This window comes from Peromyscus californicus, unplaced genomic scaffold (genome assembly GCF_007827085.1).
Source record: "Peromyscus californicus insignis strain IS unplaced genomic scaffold, ASM782708v3 Scaffold_12__1_contigs__length_115047231, whole genome shotgun sequence".
NCBI classification, from domain to species: domain Eukaryota; kingdom Metazoa; phylum Chordata; class Mammalia; order Rodentia; family Cricetidae; genus Peromyscus; species Peromyscus californicus.
The window spans coordinates 36,963,157-36,983,007 of record NW_026294413.1 but is presented as its reverse complement, the minus strand read 5'-3'; the positions used below and the strand labels follow the sequence as shown (position 1 = coordinate 36,983,007).

At 39.2% G+C, this 19,851-nt stretch overlaps 1 protein-coding gene across 5 annotated transcripts in view; it reads left to right on the top strand.

The window, feature by feature from the left end:
• Tdrd3 (tudor domain containing 3) overlaps window positions 1-19,851 on the top strand; it is a 157,614-nt gene that overhangs the window by 48,834 nt on the left and 88,929 nt on the right. For 4 of the 5 annotated variants that reach the window (XM_052732616.1, XM_052732615.1, XM_052732619.1 and 1 more), the window contains exons 2-3: window positions 15,950-16,034; window positions 17,581-17,646. In XM_052732616.1, coding sequence (XP_052588576.1) covers window positions 15,950-16,034; window positions 17,581-17,646 — 151 coding nt within the window. Of the gene's footprint in view, window positions 1-15,949; window positions 16,035-17,580; window positions 17,647-19,851 lie in introns of those variants that run through there. The other variant, XM_052732618.1, reaches the window with a different exon arrangement.

The following is a 19,851-nucleotide window of genomic DNA, read 5'->3' as shown; positions in this document are numbered from 1 at the left end:
AGTTTCCTAATAGTTCTGGAGGCCAGATGTCTGAAATGAGGGGTCTTCAGAGCTGCACATCTGTCAGAGACTCCAGGGGAGGGGGAATGGTGAGTGGCATCCCTGGGGTGCTGACTGTCATGCTGTGTATTTGGCTGTTTTGCTGTTCTTTGTGTCTCTTTCCTCTGTCTTCCAACCCTCTGCACCTCTGCCTCTCTCTCAGTTAGATTTAGGGAACACCTGGACAGTCCAGGCTGAATGGATGATTTCCTTCCTCAGTTTAAGATTGTCTCTCTCTCCTTTCTTTTTGAGATAGGGTTTCATTGTGTGAGTCAGGCTAGCTTCCAATGCACAGAGATCCACCTGCGTCTATAGTGGTGAAATTAAAGGTGTGTGCCACCATGCCCTACCATTTCGTGATTCTTACTACCATCAGTGAAGCCTTTTTTCCTTTCAACTAAATTAATATTCACGTGTTCCAGAGACTAGAACATGGACACATATTTTTGAGGGCCACTGGTCAGGCTACTATAGAAAGATATAGAGAGATTGTCAAATTTTTCTAAGGTAAAAAAATGGAACATTAATTTATGTGCAGCTTTAGACTTTAGAAATTTAGTCAACACTGAGCATTTTGTACTTAAAGGTACATTTTAAAGAAATTAAATTTAAAAATATTTATACATGTGGGGAGAGTGTTTCACTCTTGTCACAGATTATTTTTTTAACTTATTAGCATATGTAAGTGACTTCCCTTTTGGAATTTAATATTGTGGTTTTTTTTTTTTTTTTGGTTTTTCGAGACAGGGTTTCTCTGTGTAGCTTTGCGCCTTTCCTAGAACTCACTTGGTAGCCCAGGCTGGCCTCGAACTCAAAGAGATCTGCCTGGCTCTGCCTCCCGAGTGCTGGGATTAAAGGCGTGTGCCACCACCGCCTGGCTAATATTGTGTTTTTTTTTACTTGAGTTTATTATACAGAGAATTGCTATGTTATTAGGTAGTGCCTTTGATAAACATATGTAGGCATTTATAATTGCCCATAATAATTGAAGTAGTAGGTTTTCAGTTCTAAAATGTTCAGTGAATACTGTGAATCTAAGAAAATTGTAAATGTAAAATGATGTCTAATATTTTCCTTGTTATAGAATTTTAAACATTGCTTACTACCTATCTATATCTTGTCGTAATTGTTGCCATAAATGGCAGACTGACAGAATTATCATGTGTTTTATATATATAGGAAGTTGTTTTTCATGGAATAACCTGGAGTATATAGTGAGCTGGAGGTCAGATGATGAGAGTAAGACGCTGTCTAAGAAATGAAAAACTCAACCAAAGGGAAAGACCCCCGCCCCCGCACCCTCCATATATAAACAAGGAAGGAGAGCCTGCAGAGTGCCTGGGTTAAGAGCACTCGCTGCTCTTCCAGAAAACAGGGATTGGGTTTCCAGCACCCCCATGGCAGCTCGGTGGGTACCCAGTTCTGGGCACCTGACACCTTCTTCTGGCATTGTAGATACTGCACACAAGTGATGTACAGACGTGTGGGGGCGAAACAGCCGCACACATAATATAAAATAATAATAAAAGTGTTGAAAAAGTTATACAAATGTGTGATGTAATAATTGCTGTCTAGCTGACATTTCTTCAGTTCTCAGTGGACTACATGTGAGTAGCATCAAGCAATATGTAGCTCAGACTTAACAAGGAAGCATGTACACTTTATTTTAGTAGTATCCTTTGAAGACATTCCCTGCTCTGTTTGGCAAATTCTTTTCTCATTAGAAATAAATAATTCTTAGGTGTCAAATTTTGAAAATATTTTCCAAAATAAGCGATGCTGTTGGACTTGCAAGAGACCTGTGTTTGCTTAGCTTTTGCTGTCTCGCAGTTCTGTGCAGGGCCTTTGTGTTTCATTTATACTAGAACAGCCTATGGATCAGTGTTTCTAGTGTTGTTTCTGCTTTCTGTAGGAGAGAAATCAAGCCACCAAAAGATGAGAGTGACTGAGATCCTGCCTGTCTTAAAGGGTGGGGTGCGTCTACCTTACTAAAAGTACGGGGAGCTGAGTCCTCACGCTACTTACAAACGCCCTCCAAGCTGTGTTACACTGTAGCTTGCATTCCTTATAAACTGAACTGAGTGTGTGATCTTCTTGTGCTTAATCCCGGGACGTCTTACTTTCCTTCAGCCTGTGGCAGGGACTCTGCAGTCACGGATGCTGTAAGCGGAAGTCACTTTACAGTACAGAGTAACTCCAGCTGAGCCCTTGACTTGATGTGCGGTTTTATAGCTATCTTACACTTGTGTCAAGAAAGGAGGACAGAAATGTCCAATCATTTCATCTATTAAAACATGGCTTATCTAAAACCACCATACTCTCCTTCTAAAAGTATGAAAATATTGAATTAGATCATAAATTATAACCCCAATGAAAGAAAAATACCCAGCCCTTCATTTTACACCTTGAATTTTATGGAAGTTTACTAAGTGAAGAACGTTGTTTGGTTGCTTCAGTGACTGTACTTTTTGTAATCAACTATAAAATTTTAAAGGAATTATTTTCAAATTATTATTTGCTCAGCTGTTATAATTATATCAAATAAACATTCCAGGGTTAGTCCTTTCATGGGTTTGTTTAGGTTTGGAAAGTACTGTAATATTTTGAATAAGCACATAATTTTATGGTATATTGTTACTTACCTTTTTATAGTTACTGTCTTCAAATTTTCGTTTTTGGTTTGGTATCAGAGAGGAACAGTTATTGAAACAATATTGAAAGCATTCTCTGTAACTGTTACTCATCAAAAACCAGTTAGTCTTAGGGGGTGTCTCCACTAGTAAAACACTCGCTCTACAAGTGTGAGGACCAGAGTTGGGATCCCTAAGCACAGAGAAAGTAGTTGCAGGTGTGTGTGCCTGTGCCTGTCATTTTAGTGCCTGCAGCATTCATTCAGTAGGCGGAGACATGCTGGTTCCCCTAGGACGGACTAGCCAGGCCAGCTGAGAAGGTGAGCTCCAGGTTCAGTGGAACACCCCACAGAGAGCGGGGTGATCCCCCCTTGTCAACCTTGGACCTCCACATACATTTGCACACATGCAGCACACCCCCCCCCCCCACAATTTATTTATAAATTTCTGTATTTCCAAAGAATAAATGTAGAAACAAAGTAGACAAACATATCTTTTGATATACTAGTTTTTGTTATCACATGTATCTTTGAATGTCTACTAAATGAATTTCTTCTAAACTTGAATGATTTTTGCAACAAAAAGCCCCAGTTCTAGTAGTCTGTTTTATTTTCCCTACTTTCCTATCAGCAACAACAGTGAAATCAGCAATGGGATGTCATGGCCTGCTCTAGGAAGTTTGAGGCCTTGGGTTCCAACAGCAATGCTGTTTTACTTGTGAAACAAGGCTGCCATCTAGTGGTGTTTTCAGGTAGTATGGCCTTCAGAATTAGGCCTTATTAATGTCAGCTTTTCAAAGAAAGTCCTTAACAAAACCAACTTCTGATTTTTAGTTTCCACATTTTAAACACTTTTAAATGTTATATTAGGTACAGCTTTATAAAAGATTTCCCCGAGAACTTTTAGATTGCCCTTTACTCTGGCCACGGAAATACCAGCAGGGTGTTAATTATTATGTGTAGCAATGCAATTCATGTTGTTTTCCATTTCCTGAAATTGTGTTTTAGGATAATAGTTACTCTGTAGTATTAAGTTGATTCTAAGTAAGTTTTTGCACATCTTATCCTTTTACTTCTGTACAGGTTAACTTTGTGAAACATTTGCTTTTTTGTGTGCTGTGGCTTTCATAATTATTTCTTTGACATTCCTTTGGTTTATGGTGTCTATTTTTTTTTAACAAACTGAAAAGTTGGTATAAAAGAAATCAATGTTTAATGTATTGTGTATGTATGTATATGCAGAAAAAAGTGTCACCGATTAATAAAGCTTCCATTTGTACATAAATCATAAAAATGAACACTGGGAAAATAATTCTAAAAATGTTTATTAGTGAATAAAATAAATTTTATACTGAATTTTGCTAGATTAAAGTCAACACCAAGGGCTTACACTCAGAGGGACTATAAAAAACATATAACTTTGATACCTCTACATATAAACCTTAGAGAAAGTTAAATTTCCAACTTGATTTCTCTGTCCTGCATCCAAGGTGTATCCTGTTTTCAGCAATGGATCTTATCTAGCTGTGATGGCAGTTAAAAGCAGCAACTGTGTTGTTTTGGAGGTCTCTGGGACCGCCTTCGCCTGATTTTCATTTTGTAACCAGTGTCTTCTGTGCGAAGTATTGTCCATCCATGCAGGATTCCTCTGTTCAAACTCCTTTTTTCATTGTTAAACTTGTTTTCCACTTACTTGTGTGTGTGTGTGTGTGTGTGTGTGTGTGTGTGTGTGTGTGTGTGTATGCACACGCACGCCCACATGCTCTCTCATGCGTGTGCATATGAGGGTCAGAGGGCAGCTTTGTGGAACTGATTCTTTCCTGCCTTTGGTTCTGAGGGCTGAACTCAGGTCATCAGGCTTGGTGGCAAACACATGCACCTACTGAGCTATCTATCAATAGCTCTTCCCTTTTTAAATTAAACACAATTTTATGAGCTCACCAACAGTTTCCTTAAAGCTTTTTTATATACACTTAGTTTTGGTCCGTCCTATCTACCATCCTGCCTTTCTCTCCTCTCCCGCCTGCACTTAAACTTTTAACCCAGGGAATTCCTTCCCCTTTGCTCTTATACCGTGTATTCTACTTTTCCCAGCCACCTGAAGTCCTTGTACCCTTTCTCCTTGCATGGACTTTTTTCCTTTTCTGGTCTCTGCAGACAGTCCAAATTAAACATACAAATCGAAAAACTTGAAGCTAGGATCCATGTATGAGACAGAACAAGTATTTTCTGGGCCTGGATTACCCATTTAGTATAATAATTTCCAGTTCCATCCATTTTCCTATAATTTCATTTTTCTTTACAGGCAAATGAAATTCCACGTGTATAGTTACGACAATTTCAATTGCTGGACAGCTACACTGCATAATTATTCTGGTGTGGTTTGTTCTTTCCTGTGGCCTTGTGGGTAGATTTGCCATAGATTCCTTCATCTGTGTCTTGTCTTGGTCACTGTTCTGTTGCTGTAAATAGATATCATGACCATGGCAACTCTTAAAAAACAAAGTGTTTAATTGGGGCTCACTTACAGTTTAGCCTGAGGGTTAGTCTGTTAGCATTATGGCAGGGAGCAGGGCAGTGCATAGGTAGACATGGTGCTGGAGAAGTAGCTGAGAGTTCTACATCTGGATCTGCATTCAGTAGGAAGAAACAATGACACCTGGGTGGTGTGGGCCAGCCTTGGGCTTTTGAAACTTCAAAGCCTACCCCGGTGACACACTTCCTCCACTGAGGCCACACCCACTCCAACAAGGCCACCCCTCCTAATCCTTCTCATGTAGTGCCACTCCCTGATGACTAAGCATTCAGATATGCCTATGGGGCCATTCTTATAAAAATTACCACAGACTGTATTCTGTAGAGCTCTCTAAGTGGTCATAAATTCCTTTAGTCTATTTTTTTTTATCATGGAAAGTATTTTTACTTCATTTATGATGATGAAGATAATTTTGCTGGGCATAGTAGTATGGTTGGGCAGTATATATTCTTCCAAGCCCTCTGACTTTGAAGGTTTCAGTTGAATAATCCGCTATTCTTATGGGCCTGCCTTTGTATGTGACTGAGTGTTTTTCTTGCTGTTTTCTTTATTTTGTTTTGTTTTTGTTCTGTGTATTGTTTTAATTTTTAATATGTTTTTAAGCAAGGGCACAGTGAAACCTCCAACCTAGACTGCTCCATGGATAAGAAGAAAGGTTTATTGGTGGTCACACTGCCAAGGCTATCTTTGGAGTGGAGGGGTCACAGGGAGAACAACAAAATGATGGAAAAGTGAGCAGATTTTATATGACAGCAGATTGGGGTCCATGAGCAAATACAGACTGTCCAGATTGACCGGAATCTAAGGGCCTTTGACATAGTTAACCTTTGAGGGGAAGTAAGAGTACTTCAATGAACAGAAACCACCTGAGGAGACTGCTTCTCAAGTAAACAGAGACCCGCCTTTAGGCTTATGTTCACCAAACCAAAGACTTTCTGCTTAGGACACTGTCTCCACCACTGCCATTCTCGGGGGAGGGGCACTGCTCCCACAAAGACAGCAGAGGTTCTTTTCTGATTCCTTTCTATTTGATGTCCTAAATGTCTCTGTAACACTAGGAAGTTTTCTGTTAAGATTCTTGTGACAATGTTTTCTCTGCCATTAGGATGAGATTTTCCTCCTTCGTTGCTCACATAGCCATAGATTTGTCTTTTTTCAGAGTGCCCTTGATGTCCTGGAGTCCTGCTGTGTCTTCTCACTGATTTACCCTCGTTCTTCATCACTCCAGTTCCCCCTTGTCTTCAGGCTCAGACGGTCTCTTCTCTCGTTGCTCCATTCTGTTGGGAGGTTTCCCCAGAGCTGTTCATTTGACTTACTGTGCTTTTGTTCCCAGCATTTCTTACTGGGTTTCCTTCAGTATTTTTCTCTTAATTGGATTCTTTCATATCATTTCCCTCAGTTCTTCCCACTATTTTTGTTTTCAGTCAGGAGCTTATTTTCTTCTTTGATGTCTTTGAACATACTTATAATCACTCTTTTGAATTCTCTGTCTGTGATTGTCTAATTAGATGCCATTATTGATTTATAGGATTGATAAATTTTGGAGGAGTTATTTTGCCTTGAGTTTCTTATGTCTTGTGTTGAGATTTATGTGTCTGATTGATTGGGATGATTTTTAAAAAATCATCTCTCTTCCTTCAGTTTAAGTATTTGCAATGTTCAAGTGGGACTCAGTTGAGCTTGAGGTGTATAGTTCAGAAAATAGTTCCTCACTCTAGGAACTCAAGCGATCTGATATGAACTCCGTATTAATCCAGGATATTACTACTGTGCAAGTGTTACACTAGCCAGTTAATAACAGTGGCCCCTTGATTTTAATGACTGTTGGATATATAGCTTTAACAACCGAGGATAGTGTGGGGTATACTGGGGTTGTAGTTAGATTAGGATTGCCAGGGAAGGTGAGGTTAGGGATAAGTATTAGATTAGTTGAGATACTCTTAGGGCCCACCACTGTTAGAGATTGTTAAAGCTGTGAAGGTTATAGTTAAGAAGTAAAAAAAAGTAGGAGGCAAGAAAGAGATTTAGGAAGAAGAGGGGAAATATAAGAGATGTGGGTGAAAGATAAAATAAATGCCTTGTAGTAGACTGGGTGTTATGATTTATTACGCGGGGGAGAGGGGAGGCCCGGGGGTATCCCACATGTGTAGGGAAACATGCTGGCATGCTGGGCAGATGCAACAGCAGGCTGGCTGGCAATCCACTCCATGCAGGCATGGCTGTGGCAGCGGTGGCCAGTAATATACAACCCAGACACTGTATTCACATGGTGAGTTTATTATAATATAGAGATAAAGAGGCAGAGAGAAAGAGGGAGACAGAGAGAGGAGGGGCGGTGTGAGGAAAAGCATAAGGAGAGAGAGGAAAGGGCAGAGTTTTTCCTTAAGACGCAGGGCAGCCCCAAGGGGCGGGTCAGAATAGTAACACTGGGTGAAGAAACATACATAGCAATCCTAAAACCTAACAGCAATATTCAGACAAAAGCAGACCATCACAGGACATATATACATGAACGGAAATTAAATAATAGAAAATTAGATGTTGCACGAATCCTAAATGGTCTTATAGTAAAAACCCAGAGCCAGATATGAGGTAAATGCTTGAAAGATCAGAGAAACAAAGGAACAAGCCACAGCCATTTCTCACCTCGCCAACTCCATGAATCCTCTGACTGAATATCTCTGAGTCCTCAGCCGAAAGAGGCTAGTTCCTGCTCCTCGTGCCTTATATCCCTTTCTCTGCCCAGCCATTTTACTTCCTGGCTCAACCTTCCTAGTGCTAGGATTAATGGTGTGTGTGCTTCCCAAATACTGGGCTTAAAGATGTGTGCCACCACTGCCTGGCTCTGTTTCTCTCCTAGACTGGATCAATCTCATGTAATCCAGGGTGGCCTTGAGCTCACAGAGATCCAGATGGATCTCTGCCTCCCGAGTCCTAGGATTAAAGGTGTGTGTGCTACCACTGCCTGTGTTTAACTCTGTGGCTGGCTCTGTCCTCTGATCTTCAGTCAAGCTTTATTTCTTACATTACAAATATCAATTAGAAATAAAAGGAATGCTTATGGAGTCAATTGCTGGTACAGCTGCTCTCTCTGAGTTGAAAGGTCATGTTCTCAGATCTCTCTGGCTCTCCCAGGCTTCTCTTGGTACTGTGTCAGGGCAAATGGGACCCACTGCTTGTAGTTGGTTGGTTTTTCTTTATTTTTTAATTTAATTTAATTTAATTCTTTTTCTTTTAATCTTTTTATTCTTTGCTCTTTGGGGGCCCACCACCCAGCTCCCAAGTAAATCACACACACAGTCTTATTCTTACTTATGAATGCCCGGCCTTAGCTTGGCTTATTTCTAGCTAGCTTTTCTTAACTTATCCCATCTTCTTTTTGCCTCTGGGCTTTTACCTTTCTCTATGTCTGTATACCTTACCTTTCCTTCTTATTCTGTGTCTGGCCATGTTACTGGGTGGCTGAGCCCTGATGTCCTCTTCTCCTCCTTTCTTGCTCCTTGATATTTTCTTCCCAGATTTCTCCTTCTATTTATTCTCTCTACCTGTCAGCCCTGCCTGTCCTTTCTCTTGCCTTGCTATTGGCTGTTCAGTTCTTTATTAGACCATCAGGTGTTTTAGGCAGGCAAAGTAATACAGCTTCACAGAGCTAAACAAATATAACGTAAAAGAATGCAACACATCTTTTCATCATTAAACAAATAGTCCATCCACAGTGAAAAACAATGTAACACATCTTAAAATAATATTCTATAACAGCTGCTTTCTGCATCTTCAATGTTTTATGTGGTTCCAGTGTGAGCATAAATGACTTTTGCATTTTTGTATCTCTACTGTACCCACAGTATTTTGGATAATTGGAATTTAGTTACTTCTTTGTGTTCCAACCAGAATTTACATATTAAATTTGCAATTTGATCTGCATATCATATAGTAACTAGTAACTCATTGTGGCAGCAAATAATGGATATAGGTTAGAAGCCCTCCCAACACACACACACGGACACACACACACACACACACACACACACACACACACCACACCAGAACAACAAAACAACAAAAACCACATGAAGCATTTAATTCAGAGACAAGGCTGTTGTCTCCTTTTGCATATAGCTCTACAGCTCTGGCGTCTTGCTCGATGGAGCCCCTGTTACTTGGAGGGTTGTTTCACTCTTTTCTTCTCGTTGACATTTTAAGAGTTTTCATATGCCATAGCCTCCTTGCTGTCAGTGTGTAATACTAGACTCTGTCCTGTCATTTTAGAAGGTCGCCTTTCAGTGTCCACTTAAGTAGACATCCATTATCCCAATGAGTGGGGGTGTTGGAGGGGAAGAAAAACTAGTTTTTCTTTTTAGGTTCAGTTTCAGGACCATTAGAGGTAACCTGGCTGTTTAAAGTGCCCCCCCCCCTGCCCCACCATCTGTCTGTCTGTGTGTCTGCCTAGCTGTTGAATTGTGGATTGTTTTGACCAAACATGAGCATAAATGATCTGACACCTTCAGCCTGACGGCCACTCTGGTAAGAACATTAGTTGCAGGTCTGATTGTGTTTTTGTGCTCCCATACTATACAAAACAGCATAAAGATACCTTAGTCTACCTTTACGTGAAAAGGCTGCCTGTGACTGTTCAGTGTTTGTGAAGTCCTCACTGTGTCACACTGCATCTCAAAACAGCTTGAAGGTGAACAGGAGCAGATAGGTGGCTAACTTAAATAAGCCCAGAGTGGATAGACCTCATGCCAGCTGAAGTCTGTTTTCTTTGGCTTGTATATTGCTTTACAAAAACATGAAGGTTAAAAATCAGATCTGACAACAGCTGCCTCGCCTGTCCTCATGCAAACAGCCAGCTGAAGCTGAGTTACGGCTGCTTTTTGTAGCAGGGCAGCCTTGCACAGTGTGCCTTGGCCTTTTCATGCATGTGTCTGCCAGCCGGGAGGCGTGGATTTTCCTGGCTATCAGAGAATAGACCAGGGCAAGCTGGCTCTGTTTTGACCATACTGGTGAGAAAGGGTATTTTAATGGAGAGCCACTATCTGGATCTAACAATGAGATTGAAATGATAGCCTGTCTTTTATCCCAGTCTTTGGCCAACTCAGAGTTTTGAAAGTTTTGAACTCGTTTGCACATGTCTGTTTCTGAACATGAGCTGAGGCTGTTGTGGCAGTGGCCCTGAAGCTCTGTGACTGTATAATTTTCCATCTAATTTTAAGTGCTTATGTTTGAAGGATTGTCAGCTAAGTAATGCTAAGAATTCTATCCTTTTTTATATGAAAAAGGAAATTTTATTAGCTGTCATCTGCCTATCATATCTATCTGCCTATCATCTATCTACCTATCATCTGTCTATCATCTATCTATCTATCTATCTATCTATCTATCTATCTATCTATCTATCTATCTATCTATCATCTACATATCCTGTCTGTCTAATCTATCCACCCACCCACCCACCCACCCACCCACCCACCCACCTGTTCATGTGTATTTGTGTGGGCATTCATGTACCATGGTCATAGTGCTGTGTGGAGGTCAGAGTATAGCTTCTGGGAGTCGGTTCTCTTTTACCATATGGCCTGCAGGGGGCAAACTAGATTCCTCAGGCCTGGTGGCAAGTGCATTTTCTTATGAGCCTTTTTGCTAACTAAGGGAAACATTTAAAAAATAATTTCTATTATTTTTTTGAGATTAAAATATAATTACATCATTTCCCCTTCTCTTTCTTTCCTCTAAAGCAGAGGTTCTCAACCTTCCCAGTATTATGATCCTTTAATACCATTCCTCATATTGTGGTGACCCCCAACCATAAAATTATTTTTGTTTCCCCCTTTGTGTTACCCCTTTGGGGGTTGAATGACCCAGAGGTTGAGAACCACTGCTCTAAACCCCCTCTTATACCCTCCTTGCTCTCTTGCAAATTAATGGCCTCTATTTTCATTAATTATTGTTACATACATTTATGTATATGCTTATATATTCCTAAATATATAAGTGCAAGCTTTGTCTATATAATGTTACTTGTATGTGTGTTTTCAGGACTGACTGTTTGCTATTGGATCAACAATTGGTATGCTTTTCCCTGGGGAAGACTATTCCAAGGAAGATTTTTCTTTCTTTCTTTCTTTTTTTTTTTTAATTACCTTCTTGAAAATTTTGTGAGCTGATTAAGCTTGTGTTTTAAAGTGGCATTATTTGAAGATACAACTAGCAAGGAAATATTATTAATTGTTTTTATGCAGAAACATAGCCCTTCAGTATTTGCCTGTCAACGTATATTCAGATGTCTTTTTGTAGTTTAGTGGCAAGGGCTTTGTGGTATTTTACTGCTCCAGCATCTCTGATGGAGAAGGCACAGGCGAGTGCATGGTTGGCTGTTTTAATAGCACCAGCTCTCTGGGGTCTGGAAACAAAGATGGCACAAGGAACTGACTGTAGTTCCTCTCCCTGTGGCCCATTGGGCAGGTGTGTACAGGAGCTTATCCAGTGAACCTGCCCAATTTTCAGTTCCTTTTCCTGGTGACAGCCTGACCTGGTGGATACCGTTGTTCCTGGTTACTGAGTTCTGTGATGTAGCTTACAGTAGATTTTATAGCTTTTTACTTTTATCACTTGCTTTGTTCATTGTTAATAGTGACCTTTTCAATGTAATATATAAATGCCACACAGTGATTAAGTTAGGTCAGTCCTTTTGTGAAATGGTCAAGTATTTATAGAAGAGTTCCTAAATAGAGCTGTGAGTGGATGCTATTGATTGACACTTTTTCAGGAAAGCTGGGGTAAGCTTTAGAAAGTGAGCAGGGAGACCTGTTAAACTTGGAAATTGAGACTCAGACACATATATGTGAAGGCAGCCCCTCTCCCTTCGTTAGTGATGGTGTTGTGGTTTGAGTGTGCAATTTCCCCTATTGTGTTTGGGCACTTGATCCCTAGCTGGTGGAGCGGTTAGGGAGGGTGTAAAACCTCTGGGAGGTGGATCCTAGGAAGTGAGTCAGTTGAGATGGGCCTGACTTCCTGACCTCTCTGCTTCCTGAGTGTGGATACGGTGTGACTATCTGCCTTATGCTCCTGTCTCCTAATGTCTTCCCGGCCATGGTAGCCTGCATCCCTACTAAAGCTGGATGCTCAGGTTCCTTCTTGTCAAGATGTTTGGACACAGCAATGGGAACTGTAACTGAAGAACTTACAATCTTTTTCTTTTTATATTTTTCTAAGAATGGGCATTTTTAATTGTTTTTAATAGCCTTTCCTCTCATCAGTAGTTTATATTTGTTCCCTGATCTTTTACTATGAAACTATACTGTTTGTTGTTTAGTACACTTTGGAGCTTACTGATTGAATTTTCTTGGTGTGTGTGTGTGTGTGTGTGTGAGAGAGAGAGAGAGAGAGAGAGAGAGAGAGAGAGAGAGAGAGAGAGAGAGAGAGAGATTGAGATTGTGTGTGTATATGTATCTGTGTTAAGTATCAAATTGATTAAGAAATTGAATTGCACAAATATTGATGTATTAGGGTTCTCTGGAGTGACAAAACTCAAAGAGTGAATCTCTATATATAGAAAGGGAACTTATTAGAATGATTTACAGGCTGCAGTCCAGCTAATCCAACAATGGCTGCCTACGAATAGAAAGTCCAAGAATCCAATAGTTGCAGTCTACAGAGCTGGATGTCTCAGCTGGTCTTCAGTATACACTGGAATCCTGCAGAAGTAGGCTCTGATGCCAGTGTGGACTTGCTAGCAAGAGCAAGGGCAAGTAGGCAAAGAGCAAAAGCTTCCTCCTTCCATATCCTTATACAGGCTTCCAGTGGAAGGTATGGCCCAGATTAGAGGTGGCTTTCCCAGCTCCAATGATCTGCATTAAAGGTGTGTCTTCCTGCCTCAAAGATCAGGATTAGAAGAGGATCTTCCTACTTCAAATTAAGTGAAATCCCTCAACAGCTGAGCCCCCCATTTTTGGGTTTTAGTTAATTCCAGATATAGACAAGTTGACAACCAAGAATAGCCATCACAGTTGGCTTGTATAGATCCTATTCTTATAAATAATTAGTTGTTTGATAAATTAGAATCTGTTACAGTGGTCAGACTATTGAATAGGTGGGAATTGGGGCATTTTTGGTTTCAGTTTTCTATCAACTAAGCTTGTGTTTTCGGCAAGTTTAAGTCTCTGGGACTTCTTTCTTCATATGTAAAATTGATGGTGTGAACTTTGGTTACTTTGAAAGGTTATGTCGGTCTGTTTGATAGGCTGTTGTCCTGTAGGTCTAAAGGGTTACTCTTTAGGAAACAAGTCCGTATTCTGTTAGTCATTGCATGCTGTGTCCCCATGTGCAAGAGGCTGGAGAGTTGTGGTTTGTAATCACTCAATTAGTATTTAACATATCATCCATTTCCCTTGGAGTTACTGTTCCTTCCTCAAATTAGGTTCACACTAGACTTGTATGTCTGTCCTCATTTTTCAGCCAGGATGCTCAAGGATCATTTCACACTTTCATATTTTGGCTTTTAATACTCCCTTTCCATATCCTTTTCCTTTCTCCAAACTGCCTTAACCTTCCATAACGTTTCATGTGTAGCTATTTTGGCCTCGTAAATACCTGTCTGTATGTTACGTTAAACTGTATGGATGACAGTCAACTCCCTGAAGGACAATGTAAAGTTTTCATCATTTTACTAATAATTTCTGATTCACACAATACTTTCTATATCATAGGGCTTAATTAATACTTGTAGAAGTAAATTTAGATGACAGTTAATTAGAATTTCATGTACACCTAATATTAATGAGCAGATGAAAAAAAAGAGACTAAAGGAAATTATCATAACTGTTTTGACTTATAAGTAATGTTTAGATATCTGAGTTTACTTTACATGTGGTCCCTCATGCACTCTCGTTCCTATCTACCGTCTGTTTATTTTCAGTTGCTGACTTACATACTTAAGAACTGCTTCTCTCTGCCACAAATTAAAGTGCTTGTTTTCATTAATCATTTTACTTTAGGATTGCCATGGTTGGAAGCATTAGTAGTAGTACCTAGTAGTTACACACACACACACACACACACACACACACACACACACACACACTCTTTCCTTTTATATACTTGGTTTTGTCATAGACTTATCATCTTTGATCTACTCTGTTATATAGTCCTAACTATTTACATTTATTTTTACTGGCTATATTTATTTGGAGATCTCTTTAATTCTCTGCTGTGAAGTTGCTACTTCCTCCTCCCTCTTCCCCTCTCTGTCCACCTGTTTGTCGCTCCTTCCCCCTCTTGTGTGTGTGTGTGTGTGTGTGTGTGTGTGTGTGTGTGTGTGTGTGTGTGTGTGTGTCTGTGTTGGAGACAGTGTCTAGCTTTGTAATTCTGGCTAGCCTGTCACTCATTATGTAGACCAGTCTGGCTTCAGACTTGTGACGGTCTTCCTGCCTCTGCCTTCCCAGTGTTGAGAGTATAAGCATGTGCCACGATGCCAGCCTTGTTCACTCTGTTTCTTTTCTGTGTCCAGATAAGATTCATATTTTGGGCCTGCAGGATGGCTCAGTAGGTAAAGGCACTTGCTGGGAACCTAAGTTTGATCCTTGGAGCCTATGTACAAGGGGAAGGGGAGAAATAACTCCACAGAGCTGTCTTCTGACTTCCACATTTACACTGTAGTACATGTTCACACACCTCAAATAAATGTGCAAATAATTAAAAAATTTACATTGATAAATGTCTTAAAATTAGTGCAGTAGTGGAGGCTAATGGTAGAGTTGCTGACTCATCAAGAATGGGCTTAAGATAACTGTTGGATTAGCTGTCAGGCCAGTTCTCTTAGTGCTAGGAGCAGGTGGGCAGTGATGGTGGGTGGTGGCTGTAGCCTATTGGTTAAACACATTGATGTTGACCATAAAAACATTTGAGATGCTGATGGACATTTTTATAAGCTAGTTTATACTTGAATCATAGAATTTATCAAAAAACACCCAAAAAACAAACAAACAAACAAAACCAAAAAACCAACAAACAAACAAACAAACAAGCCCTGTATTGCATATGGGTTTGTTGAATGGGTAGAACTAGTTTCCCCCCTTTGGATACAACAGTTCCTTCACTCTTGAATTAAGGACTGTTTTGTCCAGATGTAAGATTGGGTTGAACTGAGAAAACGAACATTAGGATAATAAGATAATGATTCAGAAAACAGACATAAAAGGCAAAGGCTATACTATAAAGGTTACCTTTCCTTATGTCTCTTATAGTCAGAAGCACTTACTGAAGAATTCTTGAGAACGTGATATTAAGAAGGGATGTGAGAAGATAATGCAAACAAGTATCCAGGAGGGATTTTCTTGTTCTTAGTTTGTTCAGCTCAGTTTAAAAGTGTGGTTATTTTAGTCCTTACACTGTAGTTCACCCTCTTTTAAAAGCTTACCACATTGACAGAGATTAGATCAGAAATTATATTTATATTATTCCAAAGAGTAGCTCATAGGCAGGCTGATATGTAAGTAGCTTTTCTTAGAAAGCATATGGATAATTTTATTTACACAATATCTCAAGGGTACACACATATATATATATATATATATGTATATGTGTATACACACACACACACACACACACACACATATATTCTGAACTAGTATCAGTATAGTATACAGACTGGAATGTTTAGTCTTTCCCAGTATTTAATAGAAAACAAAACTGCATATTGTAAAATTTTGTTTACTATTATTAAGCTTTTTATTTTATTTCAACAGGTATCTTTCAGATGAAGGCATTGAAGCTTGTACAAGCTCTCCTGGCCAAGTCAGTACAAATGACATCATCCTGATTGCTCTCAATGTAGGTGAAGTTTATTAACTTTTATTTGGCTCTCTTTTAAAATTTAAAGCTATTCCAATGAAAAATACACCATGAACTGTATTTTATGATAAATAATGTAGAGGAAATCTTTAATTTTCCACCTTTTCAAGTTATAGAGATGTTTGTTGAATTTAATGACCTTAGTATTAAATAATTGTAAATATCACACAGAATACAATGGGAAGTGAAAAAGTTTATTAATTGTAGGATCCATCATATTTTTATCAACTTAGTAAGAGCTTACAATACTTTAAAACAGTTTTCCATTTAATTTGTCTAAAAAAAGCATGATTTATTTATTTTCTCTCATGTGTATGAGTGTTCTCCCTGCCTGTGTAAATGTACATCATGTTTGTGCCTGGTGCTCTGGGGAGTCAAATGAGGTTGCCAGATCTTCAGACAGTTGTAAGCTCCCACGTGGGTGCTGGGAATGGAACCCAGGTCTTTTGCGAGAGCGAGCGCTGTTCTTCACCTCTGAGCCGTCTCTCCACCTTCTGGTTCTCCGTAGATGTTTCCTTTATGCTCCGATTTCTGTGTTGAAAAAGACGTCTTTCCTTTTTCATCTATAAAGTAAGGACGTAAGAATGTTAAGGAATGGCATTAAAATCCTGCATGTAGTTTGAGGTTCAAATACTTGAATTATTCAGCAAATATTAAGTGCAGTGTTAATTTATTGAGCACTGTTAGTGTTTAGTAAGTTTGAAAACACAGTATATTGTTTCTCTTGAGATCTGTACTCCATAGAAAGGCTTTCCAAATTATCTTAGGTTTTTACTTCTGAAGAGGATACTGTTCTTAAAAGCTCTACTTTTTATATGGATTGTGTGATCTTCTCTTTAGCAGAGATGCTGCAACCTTAGTAACCAGTCTCTGTTTTAGTTTTTGTGTGCGATGATTTGCTGAGTTACATGTATTTCTGCATTGTCATAGTTAGCCGTTAATTCACCATTTTCTCCTTCTGTGATTTACACAAGCAGGGAAAATGTTGTCACTGCTAAGGTGCGGCCGCTGGGCCGTCCCTGTGACACCGGTCCCTGTTCTTTCCTGTGCTTTGCTATATTATGAGTGTCAGAGCTGGTGGGGCAGTTGGTTTTCATGTCTTTGGAGATTAAGATAATATGGGGTTTAGTTGTTAGAACATATCTATGTATATGAATATATATATGTGTGTGTATACACACACACACACACACACACACACACACACACACACACACACACGCACTGTGTTTATTGCAGTCCAAAACTGTCATTTGAATTTTGGATTATGGCATTCATTTTCAGTAAGATCATAATGGAGGTAATTTGTTGGAGACTTTAGTAGAGAAGAGTGACTAAGAAAAGACACAGGACGCCTGTCTTCACTGTCTGCTTCACTGGTGCACTTTACACAATACCAAGATTAGTGACTGTCTGCAGACATTGTATAACTAGTTAAAGATGTTTACTTAATTCTTATTCATAAGACTGAATTTAAAGATACTTTTTCTATAATTCTATTTTAATAATAAAATACTTATTTTAGACAGATTTGAGAACAATTGGCAAGAAGTTCCTTCCCAGTGACATCAACGGCGGAAAGGTAGAAAAGGTAAAGAAGAAGAAAGATGATTCTCGAGCTTTGCTGACTGCCATAAAAAGTGGGAGTGTGCACTAAGTTACTGGAAGAGAGGCTGGGAGGTCACAACTATAATGCTGCTCCGTTTCACATATAGAATGTTATGAAAAGTAAAACTCATTCGCAAATTATAAATATGGTGTATTAACTTGGCATGTAACACTCATCGCATTGTCGATGTTTATGTTGTTGTTTCCTTCATAAACTGTTACTAAGTTTACTCAGTATGTTTATGAATATAAAAGTATAAGGTTGTGAGGTCCTTAGCAGTTTGGCCAAGATGCATGTTTACTGTTGTTATTGTGTGTTTCACATAGAAGTATTATTACGGATTTACTTAGAGGTCTCATTTTTCAAATATGGGAATACCTTTTAAAGATAACCAGGTATGGATGATAGTTCCTGCACATTTTAAATGTCTATTGTTTTAGTAAAGAATTGAAAATTGCCATTGATAATGTTTTGAACTGTTAGTCTAGTTTCTTAGCTGTGTTATAGTCCATGATGTCTTCTTTCTGCCCCTTCTGAGGGAGTGGAGAGCATGTGGTTACTTTCCTCTGGATAGTTCCTCATAGAGTTGACATTGGCACCCCGCTTCTTCCATTTGTCTTGGAACTTCGGCTTTTTGTCTTATTGTTAGTGTCAAGTGTTGACTTATAGAGTTGACATTGGCACCCCGCTTCTTCCATTTGTCTTGGAACTTCGGCTTTTTGTCTTATTGTTAGTGTCAAGTGTTGACTTCTGTTTCTAGTCTGTTTTACAGTGTCCTCTTGCACTTTTGGTTACAAAAATAGTTGTTCTTAGATATAGTTTCCTGCTGGTTTTGCCTTGGTCCCCAAACTGTCCTTGCCCCTACCTGAATTTCCAGCTCCATAGCATGAAGATGGAACCTGGTCATTTGCATTTTGGTCCTTTTAAGGGGATGTTGGCCTTGCTGTCCCAGAAACATCCATAGAAAACCCCCACATTATAACTGCAGATTGGGTGATAATTGTGGCCATCTCTGATGGGAACAGTAATTACACAAGAGTTCATGCACATCTGTATACTCATTTTATTAAGAAAATGAGAGCCAGCTGGGCGGTGGTGGCACACACCTTTAATCCCGGCTCTCAGGAGGCCGAGGCAGGCTGATCTCTGAGTTTGAGGCCAGCCTGGTTTACAGCACAAATCCAGGACAGCCAGGGTTACACAGAGAAAGCCTTTCTCGAAAAACCAACCCTCCCCCGCCCCCAAAAAAGGGAAGAAAGAAGGAAAATGAGCTTCCTGTATCAGTGCTTTCCCATGTCTCTGACCTTAAGATGCAGAAATGCCTGCACTGCCTTGAGCTCACCAGTAGATGGAGACATTCTTTGTCTCGGCCACTTCTCAACTCAGTTTTGCTTCTAAAACTGTGTGCAGTCCTTTGTAAACGTTTCCTTTGAAGGCAGTTGATAACAATTAACAAAACTTTATAAGCTGGAATCTTCTGTGGTACATATTATTTCTTAAAACATGTCTAAATGTGATGCTAATTTATACATAGAATAACTAGATAAAAGACTCCCATTTCATATGAAATAGAAATTGCTAGATCATTTTTTTCCCTGTTCTTTCTCTTTGACTCTATTTTCCCCTTTAGTAGCTGCTGCTGACCGGATATAATTCCTCTCACAGCAGGAAGAAAATGGTTTCAAAACAATTTTAATAGAAATTTTAAAAGCTGATACACAGATTGTACTGATTTTTGTTGGCCATCAGCTAGAACTCCACACACTATATTTGAATATAGCTATATTTAGGCTAAATATTCAAGGGATATATGTTTGATATGAATTAAAGATTAATGCAGCTCACTACATCGTATTTGTGCTTTTATTAGAAAGGTTTACTGTCTAGCATTTCTTCCTGTTAATAATGCCTGATTGTTATAAAGACGTGACTCTAGAATCGTCTACCATTAATTTGCATATGTTGTAGTTCTAGTTTAAAATAAGCTTTATCTTATTCTGTAAATATGCTGTAGGGAAGTATTAGTAAGTATGCTATTTTAATTATTAATCTGCCTTTTACTTTGCTTTGCCAATTATCATGTAAATTATGCTTAAATATGATGCTAATTTATATATAGAATGAATAGATAAAGTAATCCCTTTCAAATGAAATAGATATTGCTAGATCATTCTACTTTTTTTTTTT